At 45.8% G+C, this 23,086-nt stretch overlaps 1 protein-coding gene across 1 annotated transcript; it reads right to left on the reverse strand.

Moving 5' to 3' along the window:
- Nucleotides 1–6,245: 6,245 nt before the first annotated feature.
- LOC308319588 (opsin-5-like) lies at nucleotides 6,246–21,188 on the reverse strand (the record flags this gene model as incomplete). Its single annotated transcript, XM_080769690.1, has 6 exons — nucleotides 6,246–6,809; nucleotides 7,337–7,555; nucleotides 11,222–11,556; nucleotides 12,684–12,811; nucleotides 13,660–13,822; nucleotides 21,080–21,188. 6 exons carry the CDS (start codon nucleotides 21,186–21,188, stop codon nucleotides 6,246–6,248), a joined length of 1,518 nt encoding a protein of 505 aa, XP_080625816.1.
- Nucleotides 21,189–23,086: the final 1,898 nt, after the last annotated feature.

Consider the following 23,086-nt stretch of genomic DNA (forward strand, 5'->3'; position numbering starts at 1 on the left):
TTTTTTAGAATCTGCAGAACAATTCAATAGGAAGAGCTTTTATTATCTGCTGAAAAATGAATTGTCCAGTTTGGGAAATATAAATAAACATGACCTTGACCATAACAATTCACTTGAGTAAAAGTACACAAGTATTCAAAGCATCAAAGTGTACATAAAGTAACAAAAGTACTCATTGTGCAGTAGGTCTCATATCACACATTTTAAAATTTTGTATAAAAGTAATTTGGAAAAAGCAGATCTAAGATCACACCGTGCCGCGGCGCACTGTGAGCTTGTAGGTCGCCACGATGCATACTGTGAGCTTGTAGATCGGCTATTTTCAAATTGTCAAAGAAAAAAGCAACTAGTAACTTAAGGCTGCATGATCACACACATTTGAATGTTTGGAATTGTTTGGAGGGTCCCTGGCACAAAATGTTTTCAGATGAGGGTCTGTGGCCAAATTAATTTGACTTGAAAAAGTTTGAAAACCATGGTTTAAACAACATTAAGGGAGAAAGCCCAAAATAAGCAAGTAAGTGGCTTATGATAAGCAGACTTGGCAGACATTCCCAAGTCAACACAATGCCTCATGCTTATATTCTCTGCTAGGACACTGAATTCAGATATAACCATAACAATGTGCACTGGTTCGCACGCACGCACGCACACACACACACACACACACACACACACACACACACACACACACACACACACACACACACACACACACACACACACACACACACACACACACACACACACACACACACACACACACACACACACACACACACACACACACACACACACACACACACACACACACACACACACACACACACTGTTAAAGACAAAGTTAATAGGAGACCAATGTAAACAAGAACACAACTATATTAAATCTAATAATTCTCTCTGAACCTGGATCATCAGTAGGCTAAAGGATCATCAGTTGTTTTGTATTCTTTTCCAGTGGTGGAAAAAGTACTCACATGTTCAATATTACAATATAGAAATCTGGCATCAAGATGTACTTAAAGTGGAGAAGTAAAAGTACTGGAAATTGAAACGTAAAGTAGCCTACAAATGCCTCAAAAATGTACTTAAATGTACTTAGTTACTTTAGCACCTGGTGAGAGCAGGAGTGGACCTGGACGTAGGAGGGAGACAGGAGTCTACCCACAGAGCCTATAGTCCCTCCACGTGCCAGATTGATGCGATCCTCCCACATACCCTGCAGTCCTGGCAGAGTAGTTCAGGAGGAACGGATTGTGTGGCCCTGGTTTTTCCCTAATGGGACTGATCGAGGGTAGCTACTGGGACGTACTGTAAGTCGGGACTTGATCACTCCGGCTGGGTCACCTGAGTGAGGGGTATGATGTTGGGAGACCTGAAACCCCCATTGACCTTGGGATACATCACTGAGGATACGTCCCAGATGCATCCATTAGTTATTTAGTGACTCAGAGGAATAGACTACGTGACAACCAGGAATAGTCTGGTTACCACCAGAGAGACGGCCGGGTGGCAGCCGGGATGTAGACGGCACCCGGGTGCAGTGTGGGTTGGGCAATACTCAACTTAAGCTACTGTACAAAGCTACAAATTCGCTATGTAGTTGTGTATCTTTGTATCTGCATCTGCCAGTGTGAATGCATCATGAGGATGATTGTGTGGCCTATAATTCATGAATGCCAGTATGTTAGTATAGAAGGCATGACATTCAGAAGAATGCTCTCATGAGGCTATAATTATTACATTCCTCATGCAGAGGATCAATGGCTGTCTCAGTTGACCTTGAGCATGGGGACACTCAGACTCAGTGAGCCGACACTCAGTGTGTGTGTGTGTGTGTGTGTGTGTGTGTGTGTGTGTGTGTGTGCGTGTGCGTGCGTGCTACTTAATTAGCTAATGGACCACAAAATGGTCCAGGCCAATACGGAGAAGCTGACATTAGGCCACTGATCTGATCCGTTTCACCTCAACAACTCCTGCTTTGTCGTCGATCATCATCATCTGCTGGACAGTAACTAAAGTGCATGTACAGTACTCAAATAAAAGTACTGTACATAAAGGAGTAGTTCACCCTCCCCCCCAAAAAAACAACTGGCTCCTTTCTAAGCGATGACTCAGCGGCTCTACTCCGAGTCCCTCTAGGCTCTAGGGTGAACTTCTCACCCTCTCTAAGGGAGATGCCAGCCAGCCAGCCACCCGTCTGAGAAATCTCATTTGGGCCGCTTGTATCCGCAACCTTATTCTTTCGGTCATGAACACATGAACAAAAACTAAAACATCCATTCAATTAGTCTTGATTGTGGTGAGTAACCGTCTCGATAGACAAAACGTCATTTGGCGGGTGAACTATCCCTTCAACCGTTTCCGTCTGATGGATATGCTACGCGCTTCATTTCTGACTTCAACATCCCTCTCGTTAAAAACATTAATGCTTTGGAGCTTCTAGCGATATAATAGACTCCAGACCAAGGCAAGCTAACAAAATATTTCTCCGGTTTTCTTCCGGCTTCAGAGTAAAAGCGGCCATGTCTTTCCGGCACCCCAGAGCTACTATTTTGAAGGCATCCCGGCACCGATTGTGTTAAGTAACAGAGTCGAGTCAAAATATTTTGAAACTAGCAGATCACAAAACGTCAATCTGCTATTTTCTAATAGCCAAAGTATAGGTTATGTGTATTTTGCAGTAATATGTTTTCAAATAATTGCAATTTAAAAAACAAATACAATCTTTTCCTCTTACATGTGCCTACTCAAGTAAAGTAAAAGTAATTAATAAATAATAGAGAAAATACATCATAAATACTGAAAGCAGATGCATGCACATAGGCCTATATGTAAACTGTTATTTTACATTTTCCAGCTATTTGCAAAAAATATAAAAATATAAAAATATACATAATAAATATAAAACAATAATCTGGCGACCCCTGAGGTAATCTGGCGACCCCCAGGTTGAGAAGCCCTGCAGTAGCCTATACTTACCTAGTCAATGTAATAAGTTACATTCCATGGATCATGCTCTTTTGAGAGCACACGGACTTGACATCCATTCATTTAGGAGTCGGCCACATAATCTCACAGAGTGGTCTGATGAGCTACGACCGCACCGACCGGCAGCTATACACATTGACTATGTCTATATACTTACTGTAGCCTGGCCATGACAACGACTGAGGCTAAGGAAGATAAATGATAAAAAAACAACAACACACAACAAGGTCACAGGCATAAATCAGCTCAATCAATTGTTTGTGTGTGTGTACGCGCGCGTGTGTGTGTGTGTGTGTGTGTGTGTGTGTGTGTGTGTACGTGTGTGTGTGTGTGTGTGTGGTACACCTTGGCCTGACTGTGCACATAAATGCAGGATCTACCCAGTTTATCCCTGCATGCCAACTGCAATACCACTTACCACTCACTCCGCTGCCTGGCTTTCCTCCAAGCAGGCTGAGGGGAACAACTCTTGCATCAAACTGGGCCCTGTGCCACCTCACACACACTTTAGCATGTGTTGTAATACAGTAGACGAATCCACAGAGGGGTGCCCTGGGCGCAGTCATTACTGAGGTATACAGTTAATGTACACCTCAGCACTGATTTGCTACACCTGGCCTAAAGGGCAGAGGGCACTGCTTTTGGTGTTAGCATCATGTTATGCTTTATAGCTATTGAAAAATAGCAGACCTACAAGCTCGTAGCGCGCCACTCGTCTGCTATTTTTGAAAAATCGAAGAACGTTTTTTTGGAATCTGATCTCAGGTCAAAATGGGTTAACGCTATAGGAACGTCCACATACAGTACATGCTATCATCCTCTCGTTTCATCTACACTGTAGTATAATCAGTGTGTGTGCCGCGGCCTCTGCCTCAGCTCACAGCTTCACTTTGTGGCGTTCAGACAGAGTATGGGTTCTACGCCGTTCAGACTATGGGTTTTATGGGTAAATCTCCCATTTGGCTTAGAGTAGGGCAGCCTAGAGATGAGGCAGCCAATCATGAAAGTGTCTATACTCACAGCTAGAAGGTCCTGGGTTCGATTCCCGCTCGGGGCACTGTGGGTGCTGGCGGCGTGTTTCCTCCTCCGCGTCATCAGTGCCCATACCCGAAGGCGGGGTTGGCGAAAGGGCCTTTCTGTGTGGAGTTTTCATGTTCTCCCCGTGTCCCCTAGGGTAGGTACCCTCACAAAAACATGCAGGAATCCTGGTCTCTAAATTGCCTCCCCCTGGCCAGCCGGGGCGCCTGATGGAGGGGAAAGGAACTGGTTGGAATAACGTGTTCCTTCCACGCGCTACGTCCAACCAGGGAAACTCCCCCCTGTCAGGTGTAAAGGAGCAACTTGGACACTCAGGCATGAAGGGAGCATGAGTTAAGTCCGTTGCTCTCCCCAGGTTGGCGGAGGGTGTGTAGAGCCCAGGATCACAGTAGATGATTGGCACAGGGGTGAAAAATGGGTTACAAAATCGTGGGATAAAAAAAAAATATATAAAATAAAATAAAAGTGTCTATACTACAGTCACTGCTAGAGGTAGTATAGTGAATGTAGTCCAGGATGCTTTTCAAGCACCTGGCAAAAAAGGGGGATGAAGAAAATATAAAACAAACTCCAAAACAGGAGACCTTTTTTTGTATGATTTAGTACAAAAAAATAAACAATCTTACATGGTTGTATAACTTGTATAATACTGTAAACTCAAGCAAATGCAATCAGTAAACATGATACACTCAATACTAACCCGTTAAAACAGGGACAGCATCTGTTGTCATTTTAGATTTTTTTGCGTTGGCTATTGAAAAAAAGCAGATCTACAAGCTTGCAGCGCGCCATGCCGTGCTTGCGAGCTTGTACATATGCTATTTGTGTGTGTACTGTGTGTGTGTGTGTGTGTGTGTGTGTGTGTGTGTGTGTGTGTGTGTGTGTGTGTGCGCGCGTCTGTGTGTGTGTGCGTGTGTGGGTGCGTGCGTCCACGGCCACAATTTTGGCACAATTGTTTTAGAAAACTACTGGTTTAGAATAGCCTGGTTCCAGACCACGGAGTGGCCTGGTTCCAGACCACGGAGTGGCCTGCTTCTCGAAGCTCCAGTCTGATAATCAGGTTAAAATAGTCCATGAGGGGCGGCAGTGGCTCAGCGGTAGAGTGGCCGGTGGAGCAGCCAGATCATGGCAACCATGAGGTTCCCGCAGTTCGATCCCGGGCTCCCCTAGAGTTAGTGTCGAAGTGTCCTTGAGCAAGACGCTGAATCCCTAATTGCTCCCGATGTGCAGGTTGGTGCAATGGTGCCTGGTATGCAGGTTTCTGCCATCGGTGTATAAATGTGTGTGCGTGAATGGGTTAATGTAATGCACAATCTATGCAAAGGGCTTTGGATAAAAGCTATATACTGTAAATGCACCATTTACCATTTACGTTGCATGAGCCAGAGCCCCAAAATCGGGGCTATGATCATCAAACGAGTGTATTAAATTGTTTATAGGGTCAAGTAAATTTTTGAAGGCATTGGTAGAATCGGCTTCAGGTCTTAAATGGAATATAGAACCGTTTGCGATAAAATCAGACCCGACTCTGTTTTACCAGTAAAAACACGACATAAAAAGTTTCCTGTTTGGCATCGGCAAAAAGTATTTTTTACATTTGGAGCTGAAACAGCAGACGATTGTTTCAATGAATAGCCGTCATCAGCCCTTAACCCATTCTGACGGGGCACCCATTTTGGTGTTGGCATCATGTTATGCTTTAGCTATTGAAAAATAGCAGATCTACAAGCTCATAGCGCGCCACCGAGTGGCGCGCTACGAGCTTGTAGGTCTGCTATTTTTGAAAAATTCGAAGAACGACTGACATTTTTAGAATCTGATCTCAGGTCAGAATGGGTTCATCAGACCAGTGTGTGTCCAGTGGTAAACCTCGTATGAATCTGATCTCAGGTCAGAATGGGTTAAGACCATATGGAGCCAGTATGGACGTTTCCTACATATTGATGTTGTTGTCAGCCATTGGTCCGACGTCGCGTTGCCCGACTAACCCTAACCGTACCGGCCATGGACAGTAAGTACACACAAGGAGACGTTGTTGTATAGCGCAGTTACATCATGTGTTCGCTTTGACGGCAGTAATTTCACTTTTGCGTGTCCTAGTCGTCTACTCGCGGTATAGGAGTATGTAGGAAATATCCATATATGGTCTGATAAGGAGCATATACTGTAGGTGACTATCGGTTGATAACATGGTCTGATAAGGAGCATATAGGTGATTACCGGTTGATAACAGGTGCAGCAGCAGTAGTCCTGTGCGGCTGCTTGCTGCTGACCGTACTTGCGGTCCTGCTGACCGTACTTACGGTCCTGCTGACCGTACTTACGGTCCTGCTGACAGTACCTACGGTCGCCTCCAAACCGTCAACAACATCCGTCTTCTTTCTCTCCCGGACCTGTGCTTTCCTCTTGGCGTGTTTGCGGTGGGCTCTGCGCGGCAGTGGCAGGCCCGCTCCGGGTATGAGCTTAGTATTAGCGCCCCCTAGTGCTAGAACAGGAGGAGGAGGAGGAGGGGAGCTGCTCTCCTTCAAGGAGAGCTGCATCATCACGGTGTTGACGGCCGCCGCGTGGCAGCAGCGAGGGTAGTGCCTGAAGCACTCGAAGGTGTCCTGGCAGCTGCTGTGGTAGGAGGAGGCGGAGCCCACCACCACGCGCACCGCGGCCGCCGCCGCCGCCGTCCGTGAGGGCGTGGCAGAGGAGGCGGAGTCTGTGTGGGCGTGGAGAGGACGCACGCTGAGCGCCAGGAGGGAGCGCAGGGAGAGACACTGGTTCACACACCTCCTCTGGAATAATAATAATGATAACAAACTTTATGAGAGTGTGGACATAGACTGTGGACATAGACTGTATAGTTAGTCATGGGCCTGTACCAGTCCAGATTATAGAACAATGTGAAAACAAGGTGGAAGTGGAAGGTTCTGGTGGTGGACGAAGCCCACATGAACCATAGTCACTTTTCATTTCATAGAATGCAGTGCAAAGTGCATTATAGGGTAAAAAGACAAATAAGGCAGAACAGTGAGCATTAATAGTTAAGTACTAGTTACTTTATACCAAATTGCAAAAACAAAAAGTAAAAACTAAACCCAATGAGACGTTGAAAAGGTATAATAACCATCCAATCACCTGCATGGACAGCAGGTCTTTAAAGGTATAATAACCATCCAATCACCTGCATGGACAGCAGGTCTTTAAAGGTATAATAACCATCCAATCACCTGCATGGACAGCAGGTCCTTAAAGGTATAATAACCATCCAATCACCTGCATGGACAGCAGGTCTTTAAAGGTATAATAACCATCCAATCACCTGCATGGACAGCAGGTCTTTGCGCACCATGTGGCGGAAGTTGGGTTTGAGCAGCAGGTAGACCAGCGGGTTGTAGAGCGTCGACGACTTGGCGAAGACGGCGGGCACGGCGAACGCCATGGGCGGGATGGAGTCCACGCGGCCGAACGCCGCCCACATGGCCACCAGGGCGTAGGGCGTCCACGCCACGAAGAACCCGATGCACACCGCGATGCTCAGCTGTAAGGGGAGAGAGACACACACCTCAATGGACTGATGGGATGAGCCACAAACACTTTACCAGATCTCCAAGTGGGCCCTGCAGGTCCAGAACCACTGCACTTACCGCAGATCTCACATTACGCCAGTGCTTGCTGCACTCCATTGGTTGGCCTAACCCAAATCCAGGGTCAATTTCAAAATTCTCTTAATAACATATAAGGCATTATACACGTTCTGGCTCCACTTTACATCTCTGAACTACTGCATGCAAAGCCAAACATGAGATCTCTCAGGTCCTCCGATAAAGGCCTTCTGTCTATTCCGACAGGCGACAACTATAGACTTAAAACTAAGGCTGACCGTATAGCATTTGCAGTGGTTGCTCCGTCTTTGTGGAACGCCCTGCCCTTTGAGCTAAAAATAAATGCAGAGTCTGTCGACTCTCTGTTTTAAGAACTGGTTAAAAACGTATTTATTTATTTTATGATGTATTTTTACTTTGCTTTCTATTGTGTGTGTGTGTCCTTCAGAACAAGCTTGTCTTATTATTATTGTTATGTTTGTGTGTGTGTGTGTGTGTGTGTGTGTGTGTGTGTGTGTGTGTGTGTGTGTGTGTGTGTGTGTGTGTCCTTCAGAACTTGTCTTTCAGGCTTGCTTTGGCTCAAGAAGTGTCAGTAATGTACTCATGATTAGATGTCAGCTGTTTCACAGTCATGAATTTTACACTGATTCCATTAAGGGAGCCCTGGAGAGCTGCTGTGGCCCCAGGAGTTGGACCTGGACCAGAACTTCTTTGTGTCTGTAGTGGCAGACGTTCTCAAAGTGGGGTCCGGGGACCCCCAGTGGGGTCCGGGCCGGGACCCCCAGTCCCAGCAAAAGTAGCATCACGATAATTTTAACCACTTCATTATAGCAGTGGATTTCAACCTTTTTCATATCAAGGTCTGTTATTTATTCGGCATTTGAGCCACGGACCACCGTTTGACCAAAATGTGGAATGCCCAGACAACCATGTGTACTGGCCTGAAAAAATAAATGCTAATGAAAGAAGAAAAAAACAGGAGACCACAATTAGCCCTTCACTAAATCCCACCCCAAAAAGCGATTGTCCAATCATGCCAATCCAAATAGTTTAGCAACGGTTACTATGCAGGTCAAGCTTTCTTCGCTGCTAATGTACCTATTGGACAAGGACGGGTTGGGGAGGGACTTAGTGGAGGGCTAATTAGAGGTAAATGTGATTTTTTTTGCAGTTCTGTCTTCGCTCGAGAAATGCGGCAATATGGCGTATAACGGTGAAGACGTGAAGCCCACAAACCATTGGCCAAATAATAGCACTCAATTGAAAAATGTAATTCATTTAAAAACTTTGAACAGGCACCTCAACCGTCAACAATAAAACATCTCCTCTCGCCAAAACAACTTTAGTGTTCTGGCTTTTGACCTCTGACCTTTATATCACCCCACTATTTTGAATTATGAATACTTTTCTTGTCGGCACTCCAGGCCTAACCGTCTTTAACCCATTCTGACCTGAGATCAGATTCATACGAGGTTTCCACGGGACACACACTGGTCTGATTAACCCATTCTGACCTGAGATCAGATTCTAAAAATGTCAGTCGCTCTTCGATTTTTCAAAAATAGCAGATCTACAAGCTCGTAGCGCGCCACTCGGTGGCGCGCTACGAGCTTGTAGATCTGCTATTTTTCAATAGCTAAAGCATAACATGACGCTAACACCAAAATGGGTTCCCGGTCAGAATGGGTTAAACATATATGGTAGATCAGGGCTATGTCACCATGCTTAGACACACAACCATTACCATTACAGGTATAGTTAGGTGTAGCTATAGTTTTACTGAGGTTAGGTTAGGGCCAGCTATTTAAAATGCTAATTTGTGAAATGCATGGTCTTCTTTCTCTCAACGTCAGTGCTCTATGTTTCTATGGCTTATTGTGCGTATTACATTTTCTTATTGCTCGGTCCCCGTTATAGCTATGTACTGTATCAACTCAACTCCTTTGTACATAGTGTTTGTATTTGCTTACATGTAGCGTTGTTGTGTACATTTTCTATGCTATGTTGATGAATTCAATGTAAACAATTAAGACCCCGGGACTTTCTTGTGTTACCCTTTTAGCCTAATAATGTCTGACTGTACCACATTTGCGCCGCGCGCGCATGCGCTTGCGCACACACACACACACACTCACTCACTCACTCACACTCACTCACTCACTCACACACACACACACCCCCACCCACCCCCACCCACCCACCCACCCACCCACCCACCCACCCCCACACACACACACACACACACACACACACACACACACACACACACACACACACACACACACACACACACACACACACACACACACACACACACACACACACACACACACACACACACACACACACACACACACACACACACACACACACACACACACACACACACACTTTTTTCCTGGAACAGTTATAGCTTTTGTTTGGTTTCTCATTTCAGTAATTATTTCTAATTTTGTTTTCAGCAAAAGCACCACCAAAAACACCATTAGCCGTTCTGCAAATAACATTTAATTTGTAAAGATAGTGCTGTTTATGGGGGTTCATTAACCCATTCTGAACGGGAACCCATTTTGGTGTTAGCATCATGTTATGCTTTAGCTATTGAAAAATAGCAGATCTACAAGCTCATAGCGTGCCACCGAGTGGCGCGCTACGAGCTTGTAGATCTGCTATTTTTGAAAAATCGAAGAACGACTGACATTTTTAGAATCTGATCTCAGGTCAGAATGGGATAATCAGACCAGTGTGTGTCCAGTGGAAACCTCGTATGAATCTGATCTCAGGTCAGAATGGGTTAAATACGTGACAAACCAAGTCTGTGGGGATGACGTGTACTGTTACTGTACGCACGATGGACCCTTCGCTAAGCCCCGCCCGGTCCACGCTGCCAGACCGAGCTAGGACTGCAAATCAATCAATCAATCAATCAATCAATCAATCAATCAACTCAGCCATTGAGATGCATGTTACGTGACAGGATTTCTCCATAATAATCAATCATCCATTGAGATGTGTTGCTGGATTTCTCCATAATAAAGAATTGATCATTTCAGGAGAATCTAGTCAACAAAGGTCTGCAGTAGGCACATACACATACATCAAAAGAAAGCCTAACTTGTCCACTTCAATTTAAAAAAGAAAATTTGATTTTACCATCTTCCATTCTGGAGATATTGACCTTTTTGTAACGCCTGCTTTTGCCTGAACTCTGCTGTCTTGAACAGACAGCAGAGATATGGAAGGTTGAAGTTGACACAAATAATATCCTATACATACTATACACCGAATGAAAGCCCTGAATGTCTACTTTTAGGAGGAAAACAGTACACATTGATCCCATGTACAATTTGTCAGTAATTGGTTATTGAATGCAGCTTGCGCCCACCAGAGATAACTTTAGAGAAGGCATGGACCTGAACAACTATTATTCACAAAATAAGGCCTATAGCGACATGTACATACTATATACCGTATGAAACAGAAGACTCTCTGCTTTCATAAGAAAAAAACTAATACTGTAATAATAATAAAAATCACACCCCTGTGAGTGGCACCGTTCACTTCACAGGGGTGTGATTTCTATTATTGCTGAGCGGAATCACCTTGATGATGATGGTCTGGAGGTTCCCGATGCGCGGCGGGCTGGACACGTGGCGCTGCACGGCCCGGCGGGACTGGCGCACCGCGCGGAGGATCTGGCAGTAGGACGCGGCGATGACGGCGCACGGCACCGCGTAGCAGAACACGAACAGCGCCACCGTGTAGGAGCGGGCCAGCGCCTCGCGGTTGGAGCGCCGCCAGTCGATGCAGCACGCCGTGCCGTAGGGCTCGGGGCCGTAGGCGCCCCAGCGGGCCAGCGGGGAGACGGCGAACAGCAGCGCGTAGCACCACACCCCCAAGATCAGGAGACCTGCGTGCTCCGGGCTGAACCGGTTCCCTGATAGGGGAGAGGGAGAGAGGGAGGGAGAGAGGGAGAGGGAGAGGGAGAGGGAGAGGGAGAGGGAGAGAGAGGGAGAGGGAGAGGGAGAGGGAGAGGGAGAGGGAGAGGGAGAGGGAGAGGGAGAGGGAGAGGGAGAGAGAGGGAGAGGGAGAGGGAGAGGGAGAGGGAGAGGGAGAGGGAGAGGGAGAGAATAAGAGAGAGGGTTGGGCGCTTCAATGCATCATTGCAGAAGTGGGGATTGGCGGACAGTGCGGCATGTGAGTGCGGTGCCCCTGAGCAGACCGCCGACCATGTCATCTTCACCTGCCCCTTACACAGACCACCCTCAGAGGACCATATCATCTTCACCTGCCCCTTACACAGACCACCCTCAGAGGCCGGCCTCTTTGGCCTGGGACCAGAGATGGCTCCGCGACACAGAGTTGGACCTCTAACGTTACACGAAAGAAGAATAAGAGAGAGGCAGCTAGGGATGGGAGGAAGTACCTGCAGGGCTCATGGGTCAACTCAACGGAGCACGATCTGAAAGTGAGGAAGGCCCTTGCATCATGGAGGGCTCTGAACGGCATGACCAGTATATATAGAACTCCAACCTCCCCCGTCAAATCAAACTCAGCTTCTTCTATGCAACGGTAGAGTCTGTTCTCCTATAGGTCAGTGAATGGTAGAGTCTGTTCTCCTATAGGTCAGTGAATGCTGGACCCTGAAACCAACCCTGCAGAAGTCTCTAGACTACACCAGAATGTTGCATGCACCATGCAGTACACGTTACCAGCAAGAATCTGTGTGATGGAATATTGACGGTGAAGGAGGGAACCAACACACGGACACCGGTCACGATGACGTCCCACGTTAACATACTGTATGAGGATGTACTCAAGAAACACAGAGGAGTGCAAAGCACCAACGAGCTGGCCAGGTGTATGGAGAGAGAACCGGGATGACTGGAAAGCGACGATGGAGGGCTCGTCTGAGGACGACCTAGAGAAATGTAATGCCTCGACTCCTAGAATTCCAGTTCAAATATGATTATTTGTGTGTAGGTATGTGTGTGTGTGTGTGTGTGTGTGTGTGTGTGTGTGTGTGTGTGTGTGTGTGTGTGTGTGTGTGTGTGTGTGTCTCACCATAGAGCGGGTAGCAGACCTTCAGGCAGCAGACGGTGCTCAGCACGGTGAGGGTCGCCAGGCTGCAGATCCCAAAGAGCACGCCGCAGAACGCATAGAACACACACACCGCGTTGCCGTACAACCACCTGTATGGATGGACGCGCACACACACACACACACACACACACACACACACACACACACACACACACACACACACACACACACACACACACACACACACACACACACACACACACACACACACACACACACACACACACACACACACACACACACACACACACACACACACACACACACACACACACACACACGAAAGAAATTCAAGCTCACTATCCAAAACTATATAAAAAGGCCAATATAATATAAGCTCCAAAACCATACTCTGAGATGAAAACACAATATAAAACCACTCTGATTTGAAAGTAGATGAAAGTAGAAACAAAAGCGAGTTTATACCAGTAAGACACCTGATAGAAGCTGGCGTGCATTCATCCATCCGTCTGGGTATATCACGTATATATACCCAGACTGTACTGCACAGACTGTGGATGTGCGTGCGTGTTTATAGTCAGGTTCAGGTTCAGGTTTATTTGTCATGTGTATAGATAGAGTATAAATACAATGAAAATGATTTTGCTCAGAGCACTCTTACATACACAGGACATAAACAAACATCTACAGTGCAAGAAAAAGACAAAAAAAAACAGAAAGTGAAGTGACAAAACAGTGCAATACAGTTCAAGGTCAGCTGTTCAGCAGCCTGACTGCATGCCTGAGGGTAGAAACGGTTACTGAGACGGGTGGTAGGAGATTTGGTAGCGCTCTGGTAGCGCTTTTTGGAAGGGAGTAGTTTGAACAGGGTATTTGCGGGACGGCTGGTGTCTTCCATGACGTTGTGGGCTTTCTTTATACAACGAGTGGTATAGATGTTATGGAGACTGGGTAATTCTGTGCTGTTTATAGTCACCTGTGGGACAGGCTGGAGGCCACGGCCATAGGGTAGAGGTTAAGGGTCATGCCCATGTCGCTGACCGCCAGGTTGATGTTGAAGTACTCAGCTGGTTTCAACATGGCGCGGTTCTTGTAGGACACGTAGAGCAGCATGCTGTTACCCACCACCGAACACACGCCTACAGAGAACACATTAACATAGAGCTGTTACCCACCACCGAACACACGCCTAGAACACATTAACATAGAGCTGTTACCCACCACCGAACACACACCTACAGAGAACACATTAACATAGAGCTGTTACCCACCACCGAACACACGCCTAGAACACATTAACATAGAGCTGTTACCCACCACCGAACACACGCCTAGAACACATTAACATAGAGCTGTTACATATAGAGCTGTTACCCACCACCGAACACACGCCTAGAACACATTAACATAGAGCTGTTACATATAGAGCTGTTACCCACCACCGAACACACGCCTAGAACACATTAACATAGAGCTGTTACCCACCACCGAACACACGCCTAGAACACATTAACATAGAGCTGTTACCCACCACCGAACACACGCCTAGAACACATTAACATAGAGCTGTTACATATAGAGCTGTTACCCACCACTGAACACACGCCTAGAACACATTAACATAGAGCTGTTACCCACCACCGAACACACGCCTACAGAGAACACATTAACATAGAGCTGTTACCCACCACCGAACACACGCCTAGAACACATTAACATAGAGCTGTTACCCACCACCGAACACACGCCTAGATCACATTAACATAGAGCTGTTACATATAGAGCTGTTACCCACCACCGAACACACGCCTAGAACACATTAACATAGAGCTGTTACATATAGAGCTGTTACCCACCACAGAACACACGCCTAGAACACATTAACATAGAGCAGCATGCTGTTACCCACCACAGAACACACGCCTAGAACACATTAACATAGAGCTGTTACATATAGAGCTGTTACCCACCACCGAACACACGCCTAGAACACATTAACATAGAGCTGTAACATATAGAACTGTTACCCACCACCGAACACACGCCTAGAACACATTAACATAGAGCTGTTACATATAGAGCTGTTACCCACCACCGAACACACGCCTAGAACACATTAACATAGAGCTGTTACCCACCACCGAACACACGCCTAGAACACATTAACATAGAGCTGTTACATATAGAGCTGTTACCCACCACCGAACACACGCCTAGAACACATTAACATAGAGCTGTTACCCACCACCGAACACACGCCTACAGAGAACACATTAACATAGAGCTGTTACCCACCACTGAACACACGCCTAGAACACATTAACATAGAGCTGTTACATATAGAGCTGTTACCCACCACCGAACACACGCCTAGAACACATTAACATAGAGCTGTTACCCACCACTGAACACACGCCTAGAACACATTAACATAGAGCTGTTACATATAGAGCTGTTACCCACCACTGAACACACGCCTAGAACACATTAACATAGAGCAGCATGCTGTTACCCACCACCGAACACACGCCTAGAACACATTAACATAGAGCTGTTACATAGAGCTGTTCCCCACCACCGAACACACGCCTAGAACACATTAACATAGAGCTGTTACATATAGAGCTGTTACCCACCACCGAACACACGCCTAGAACACATTAACATAGAGCTGTTACATAGAGCTGTTACCCACCACCGAACACACGCCTACAGAGAACACATGGTCATTAACATAGAGCTGTGTTGGGAATTTAAAATATCATCAAGTAAAATACAAATACCTCAACATCAGAGTCATAAAGGTGGCAGCATTTGGGCATGTCATTAAGTACAGGGTACAAAAGGCCATGTAATAACCATTTACTACCAGCAGTCTAAACCTATAAGAAAGAGTATGGCTATATATGGAAAAACGCTGTCGAACAGTAAGTTAAATAAAGTAAAACAGTGAATCAAACATATAAAATCCATGAAAATGTATAACATTACATATAGGAACAAGTCAACAGTGAACATACACAATTAAGCGCCATGTGGCCAAATATATAGAAAAAGGAAAATACAAGGGCACAAAGAAAACACTCTCAGAGCAAGAAGGGAAGACCTCAGGGACCGTCTCTAAAAGCATGTCTATAAAAAACACTCAGTTCTTCATTCAGGCCATTACTGTAGGTTCTAAAGTGTTCCACACAGTGCTTCTCTGCGGGGCAATTTGTTCATTATATCACCTCCCCGTGGCGGGCGGGCTGTGATTTTTTCTATTCCCCAAAATTTGAGGGGACCCATTACATGGTTAGCAGCTTTATAATGTCTGGCCGTTGCATATTCAAGGGTTTTGGGTTCAAATGGCGGTTTTGTGTTTGCCAGTACGTGGATGAGTAAAAAAAATAATTAGAATAATTAGAGGCAAGCACTGGGTGCAATTGCCGCATTATAAAAGCTGTGTGTGTGTGTGTGTGTGTGTGTGTGTGTGTGTGTGTGTGTGTGTGTGTGTGTGTGTGGGGGGGGGTAGCCATGTAGAGGGAGGGGGGGGGGGGTACTCAACTACTCATGTCAGAGTGGACTAGACGGTCTCTGAGGTTTCTGGAGTGTCTGAAAGAAAAGAAAGGTGGGTCAGTTTGGGATCATTTTTAAGGATGTGCCAGTCTTTAAGAAATAAATTTTTGATTACCCCGGCCGCTGGTGTGAACGCTGTGGAAAAACGCAGTCGGGTTGGTGTCTGCTTTTTGCTTTAGAGTAGAGATGTTCTGTCAGTGTGAAGCGCACTGTTATATAGGCTGTATCCAAGTCCTCTTGGTTATAGCCTCTTTCTGTAAAGCCATTGGTGAGGTCAGTATAGCTTTCGATATAAAGTCTGTGGTGGAGCTACAATTACGTCTGAGGCGTACAGTAAGTATTGGCCTTTAGGGATGTTACGAATGAGCTGTTTAGAGTGATTGCTGTCCTCTCTAAGTAGAGTATTCCTACTGAGTGATTGCTGTCCTCTCGTAGAGTATTCCTACTGAGCGGTTTAGAGTGATTGCTGTCCTCTCTAAGTAGAATATTCCTACTGAATGAGCGGTTTAGAGTGATTGCTGTCCACTCTAAGTATGGTCAGCATGTTCTTGAATATTGTCAAGTCTAAAAAGTTAATTCTGTCGTTATCAAACTCCAAATTGTACTTAAGTTGAGGGAGGGAATCGTTAAGGAACCGGAATCGTTTTGTAATACTAAATGTTTCCAACCCTATAGTGATCCAAAACCACCTTAAGGCAGGGCTTGACTGGGACAAAAATTTGGCCCGGTCATTTTCGCGTGAGTTTGGCCCAGACCGGCCCACACACCACAACCAGTGTGCAGATATAGCAGAAACTCTACCGCTCGCTCCGTCGAGGCACACACAAACAAACAAGCCCTAATACCACCACTTTTACAGAACAAGATAAATGATACAAACCCGCAACAGACAACTACACAACCCTTTGTAGAGGGTTTATTTGTCACTCACTGATACAGGTACAGTGCAATTATCATGATGGCACTGGCAGAATGGCAGCACGCCCGGACCTTTCCTGGTGGCCTGCCGCCTATTGGCCTGACTGCCTGTCAAGGAAGTTCTGTCCTTAGAAGGAGAAACATCCAGGCTGGCCGGGCTCCAGAGCTGGACCACGTCCAAATCTAACAGAAGCACCAGAACCCTCCCATCAGTCAGTCAGTCATTCATTCAGTCAGTCAGGCACTGTCGGGCAGAAAACCTCTTATCTCCATCATGTTCGTAAGGTGTTTTTTTTGTAAATTAACTCCATACTTGATCACATGCAGTGCAGAGTCACACAAAAGCATAAAAAGTAGCAGATCCACAAGCTTGTAGATCTGCTAGTTTTGAATTTGAATCCTGAAAAGTAGCAGTTTTGGACATATGAGGTTTCCACCCGACAGCGATTGAGTCATGGTTTTGGGAAGGCTGCCTGGCATGACCATACATTTGTTTTACGTGCAGTATATGCAATATTGCCTCAAGGACAACACATTTTTGTTGTTGTTACAGTACCTTTCCCTCTAAGGCGCTACTCGATCCAGTGGTTCGGGAAACGTTTTCAGAGACCCAAAAGAAAGGGGAAAAAAATCCCATGTGTGTGCAGCCGGTAAAGTACATTACAAGTTAATAATGAATTGCATTTCTATATCCAAGTGCTCAAAGTGCTTTACAATGGTGAAGCGGCGAACAGTCGACGCCAGCGTCCTCACTTCCCACATTCACACACCAACGGTGGTGAAATCACACCGACCGACTCATTGGAGACAATGTAGGGTTCAGTGTCTTGCCCAAAGACACCTCGACATGTGGACAGGAGGAGGAGCCGGGATTCGAACCGCCGACCCAGGGATCATTGGACGACCTGCTCTACCTCCTGAGACACAGCAGTCGCCCCACAGTCGACATAATGAGGTTTTCCACACTACAGAGACGACATAATGAAATAAATACAACGCAGACAGCGCAGACATAACAACATTATACTTCACACGCATGCTTCCAACCTCTGAACACGGGCCTACAGTATAAGATAGACGCTCTAACGAAGCCGGATGCACCACGCCGGATTCACTTAATTTTCAAACGGCTGTTGTATCTGTGGCATCCTGGCAGCCCTGAAATGTACATGAGAAACGCAGTGTCCAAACACCTCGTTATGTCAGAGGAGAAGCATATACCGTGTATTGTCCTCACTTAATCCATTTCGACCGAGACCAGATTCTACAAATGTTTTCTAAATCATGACCGTTTTCTGAAAAACCCATGTTTCTATGTCAGTGGTGAATGTGATCAAACATTTTCATGTCAGGGACGCACCAAAAATATATGTAATTGGCCGTCGACCCCCATCTGAATATATGTTGTTCCAGGAAGTCGGAACCCCCCAGAAGCAAAGTTGAGTTTAAAACGTTCGCTCTGAAAGAATATATATTCAAAGATTTACACCACATTTTCACAATTTAAAAAAATAGCAGACCTACAAGCTCGTAGTGCACCACTCGGTGGCTCGCTATGAGCTTGTAGATCTGCTATTTTTCAACAGCTAAAGCATAACATAATGCTTAAAACACCAAAAGGGGTTCCCGCCCAGAATGGGTTAAGCTGTGGAATATGTTTTTATAATGAATACACAGTGCTTTGGGCTGCCGTCTGCAAACAGAACCTCAACCTTTAAACCCGTTTCATACCAAGGTCCATTATATATTCAACATTTGAGCCACGGACGACCATTTGATGAGATTTAGCCTCTAGTCAGACTCAAAAGCATAAAGAACATTTTGTCGTTGTTTGATAAGATTTTGTCAACGCTGAGGAAGGCCATACAGGCCCAAAACACATACGTTTTCATTCTCAGAGGTAAATAAAATCATGTAAAAGGACATACAATGAGTGCTGGCATTTTCTTCACCTCAAGTATTATCTTCAAGCCTTGCACCTAGAAGGATTTTGTTTGAACCTGGAGGCTGTCTGCTATGGCAGTACTTTTCTTTCAATAACATTTTGTCCACATCATCCTGTATTGATATGGTACCATTGGAGAGATAACAAAATAACAATTATTTTACATTCTGTAATTGCACAGACTTCTTGTAAATTAAATAATGCAGATGTTTAACAATAGCCCAATTTAACTCTCGAGAGCATAAAATCATACCAAATGGACCCATAATGGTGTAAGTGTCCATTTGGTTTCATTTTATGCTCTCAAGAGTTAAAGATTTAATAAGGGCCTATTTGGTTATACCAACTCCCCATGATTTAGCTGGGGACCACCTGGAACCCCCTTCAAGGACCACTGGTGGTCCCTGGACCACTGGTTGAGAGAACCACTGCCTCAATGCTGAACTGGAGGAAGAACATGAGCATAACTGTATTCACTACAACTTGTAATGTACTTCACCGGCTGCACAAACATGGGACATGGGTTTAACCCATGCCGTATGAATAGATTGCACTCCGTTCTACGTGTCTGACTCTGACATGCTCCTGGCATTGTCGGGATTGGAAGAAAAGACTCGTGCCCCCAGGCTGCACGGTGCCGCGGGGCGAGTACGATACGTTAATCCGGCCATGCCTGGTTTCAGGATAATGGACTTGCAAACAGAACGTGTCCGCGTTGAATTTTACGGGGAATTCGAATGTCTGTCAGTCAGCATTAAAGGGACATTGGGAGCCTCATTCAACTCAACTGCTTTCTGAAATGTTGGCCATATTCTAGTGTAGGCTCCTATATATAAAAAAACACAATTATCCTGAAAGTAAATCCACTGTACATGTACAGCCTTGATATGCGGAGGGGGGGGTAACTTACTGTTCAAGTTACTACGACCTTGAGGTCGGGCTGGCTCTATGTGTGCTACTGTGTCTGATTGGTGAAGTGTGTCTGTGACTGTGTGTGTCCGTGTGTGTGTGTGTGTGCGCGTGCATGTGTTTGTGCGTGTGTGCTCTAAACCCACCTCTTCCCCAGCTCTTGCTTCTTATGCTGGTCTGATCGTGCATATATACCAATGTCACTCACTGTCTGAGTGATGTCATTGTTGCGACAGCTGTGGAAAACTTTTATTCTTGGCAGCATTCAGAGTTCATGTCATTCATTGTTTGTGAGAACACAGTCAGTCAGGGACGACGGGTGCATGCAGGCTTTCATTAGCGCACGGCCAGCCACCTTGAAATGACGCCTGAGTGCATTGTGACGTCTATACAGACTCCACTACACCAGTGGTTCTCAGAGTGGCGTCCTTGAGGGGGTTCCAGAATCTGAATCAACTCTATCGTCACAGTTTTACAAATACAGTAGAAAGAAAGTTTGAGTGCGCTTTTACCACAAAAAGTACAAGTAAAAGGTTTCAGTCTAGATAATTTAGAAGCTTGTTTCACAAACGGCTTCTCTTTGCTTTACCCCTGGCCGTACAGCTGTTGGGGGTTATCTTTGCTTTACCCCTGGCTGTACAGCTGTTGGGTTTCTCTTTGCTTTACCCCTGGCTGTACAGTCGTTGGGTTTCTCTTTGCTTTACCTCTGGCTGTACAGCCGTACAACCAGGGGATCAACTATGCATTCAGCGTCTGTAACTCTGACAGTGTACACTGTAAACGTTATGGAGGTCAGTGACCTCATGCAGTCGTTCTCAAACATTTTTCTTGTCAAGGTCCCCCGAATCAATACTGTATAGTGTATGTACAGTACTTGGCCATAGATGGTGATTCATCGAGATGAATCACACCAATTCAATTTATTCATTTAACATATGACAGCCATAGATTTAATACATCTTAAAGCGCACATACATTTCCGCGATTTGACAATTCTATACAGCCGTGCCAAACCACAGTGTGTGTGTGTGTGTGTGTGTGTGTGTGTGTGTGTGTCTGCACTCACCGAAGACAGAGTAGATGACAGCTACGGTAAGGTCTGCCGTCTCAGTGATAGTGGAGTGGAAGGTACTGTTGTCTGCTATCCAGCCCATCTGTATGTGGAACACATACATCATGTCATCAGCACCCCTCAACCCAAAACAACACATACAGCATGACATCATCACCCCTCAACCCAAAACAACACATACAGCATGTCATCACCATCACCCCTCAACCCAAAACAACACATACAGCATGTCATCAGCACCCCTCAACCCAAAACAACACATACAGCATGTCACCATCACCCCTCAACCCAAAACAACACATACATCATGTCACCATCACCCCTCAACCCAAAACAACACATACAGCATGTCATCATCACCCCTCAACCCAAAACAACACATACAGCATGTCATCAGCACCCCTCAACCCAAAACAACACATACAGCATGTCATCACCATCACCCCTCAACCCAAAACAACACATACAGCATGTCATCACCATCACCCCTCAACCCAAAACAACACATACAGCATGTCATCACCATCACCCCTCAACCCAAAACAACACATACAGCATGTCATCACCATCACCCCTCAACCCAAAACAACACATACAGCATGTCATCACCACCACCCCTCAACCCAAAACAACACATACAGCATGTCATCACCACCACCCCTCAACCCAAAACAACACATACAGCATGTCATCACCATCACCCCTCAACCCAAAACAACACATACAGCATGTCATCACCATCACCCCTCAACCCAAAACAACACATACAGCATGTCATCAGCACCCCTCAACCCAAAACAACACATACAGCATGTCATCACCACCACCCCTCAACCCAAAACAACACATACAGCATGTCATCACCACCACCCCTCAACCCAAAACAACACATACAGCATGTCATCACCACCACCCCTCAACCCAAAACAACACATACAGCATGTCATCACCATCACCCCTCAACCCAAAACAACACATACAGCATGTCATCACCATCACCCCTCAACCCAAAACAACACATACAGCATGTCATCAGCACCCCTCAACCCAAAACAACACATACAGCATGTCATCACCACCACCCCTCAACCCAAAACAACACATACAGCATGTCATCACCATCACCCCTCAACCCAAAACAACACATACAGCATGTCATCATCACCCCTCAACCCAAAACAACACATACAGCATGTCATCAGCACCCCTCAACCCAAAACAACACATACAGCATGTCATCATCACCCCTCAACCCAAAACAACACATACAGCATGTCATCACCACCCCTCAACCCAAAACAACACATACAGCATGTCATCAGCACCCCTCAACCCAAAACAACACATACAGCATGTCATCATCACCCCTCAACCCAAAACAACACATACAGCATGTCATCACCACCCCTCAACCCAAAACAACACATACAGCATGTCATCAGCACCCCTCAACCCAAATCAATCTCCATGCTCTTCTATTGACACATGTGGACCCCAGTGTCTGACAGGACCATAGACTGTAAAAAATATGGACAAAGCGTTCTCCGGGTCTAACATGAACGTAAAATGAAGCCTGTCAGTCCTTGTATTGTAAGTCGCCATCTTTCTAGATCCGTTTTGGCCCAGCTGGCCATTGGCTGGCCCAGACAACGAGGCGGGACTTCCCCCCTTCTTCTCCGTTGGTTTTTATTTTGACTCGAGTGGGAGGGGAATCCCGATCATAGACTGTAACGGTAGCCACGCCCCTCAGAACATACGCGACTTTATGGTCATTTTTTTAATAAATGGGACCATAATTTTATGACATTAGAAATGAGACTTTAAACTAGTGACTGGAAGCAGAAAGTATTCATGGCCATGTTTATTAAGGTTCTATGGGGCTATGGGTTTTTCTGGGTCCAATGACAGCACCACAACAGGCCATTATATGAACTTTCAGGAAATCCCGATTTCCTCAGTGGCTTCACAAAATATCTGTCTGACTGCCCCCTGGACAGGACC

The sequence above is a fragment of the Protomyctophum bolini genome (assembly GCF_963924005.1).
Source record: "Protomyctophum bolini genome assembly, chromosome: 8".
Classification (NCBI taxonomy): domain Eukaryota; kingdom Metazoa; phylum Chordata; class Actinopteri; order Myctophiformes; family Myctophidae; genus Protomyctophum; species Protomyctophum bolini.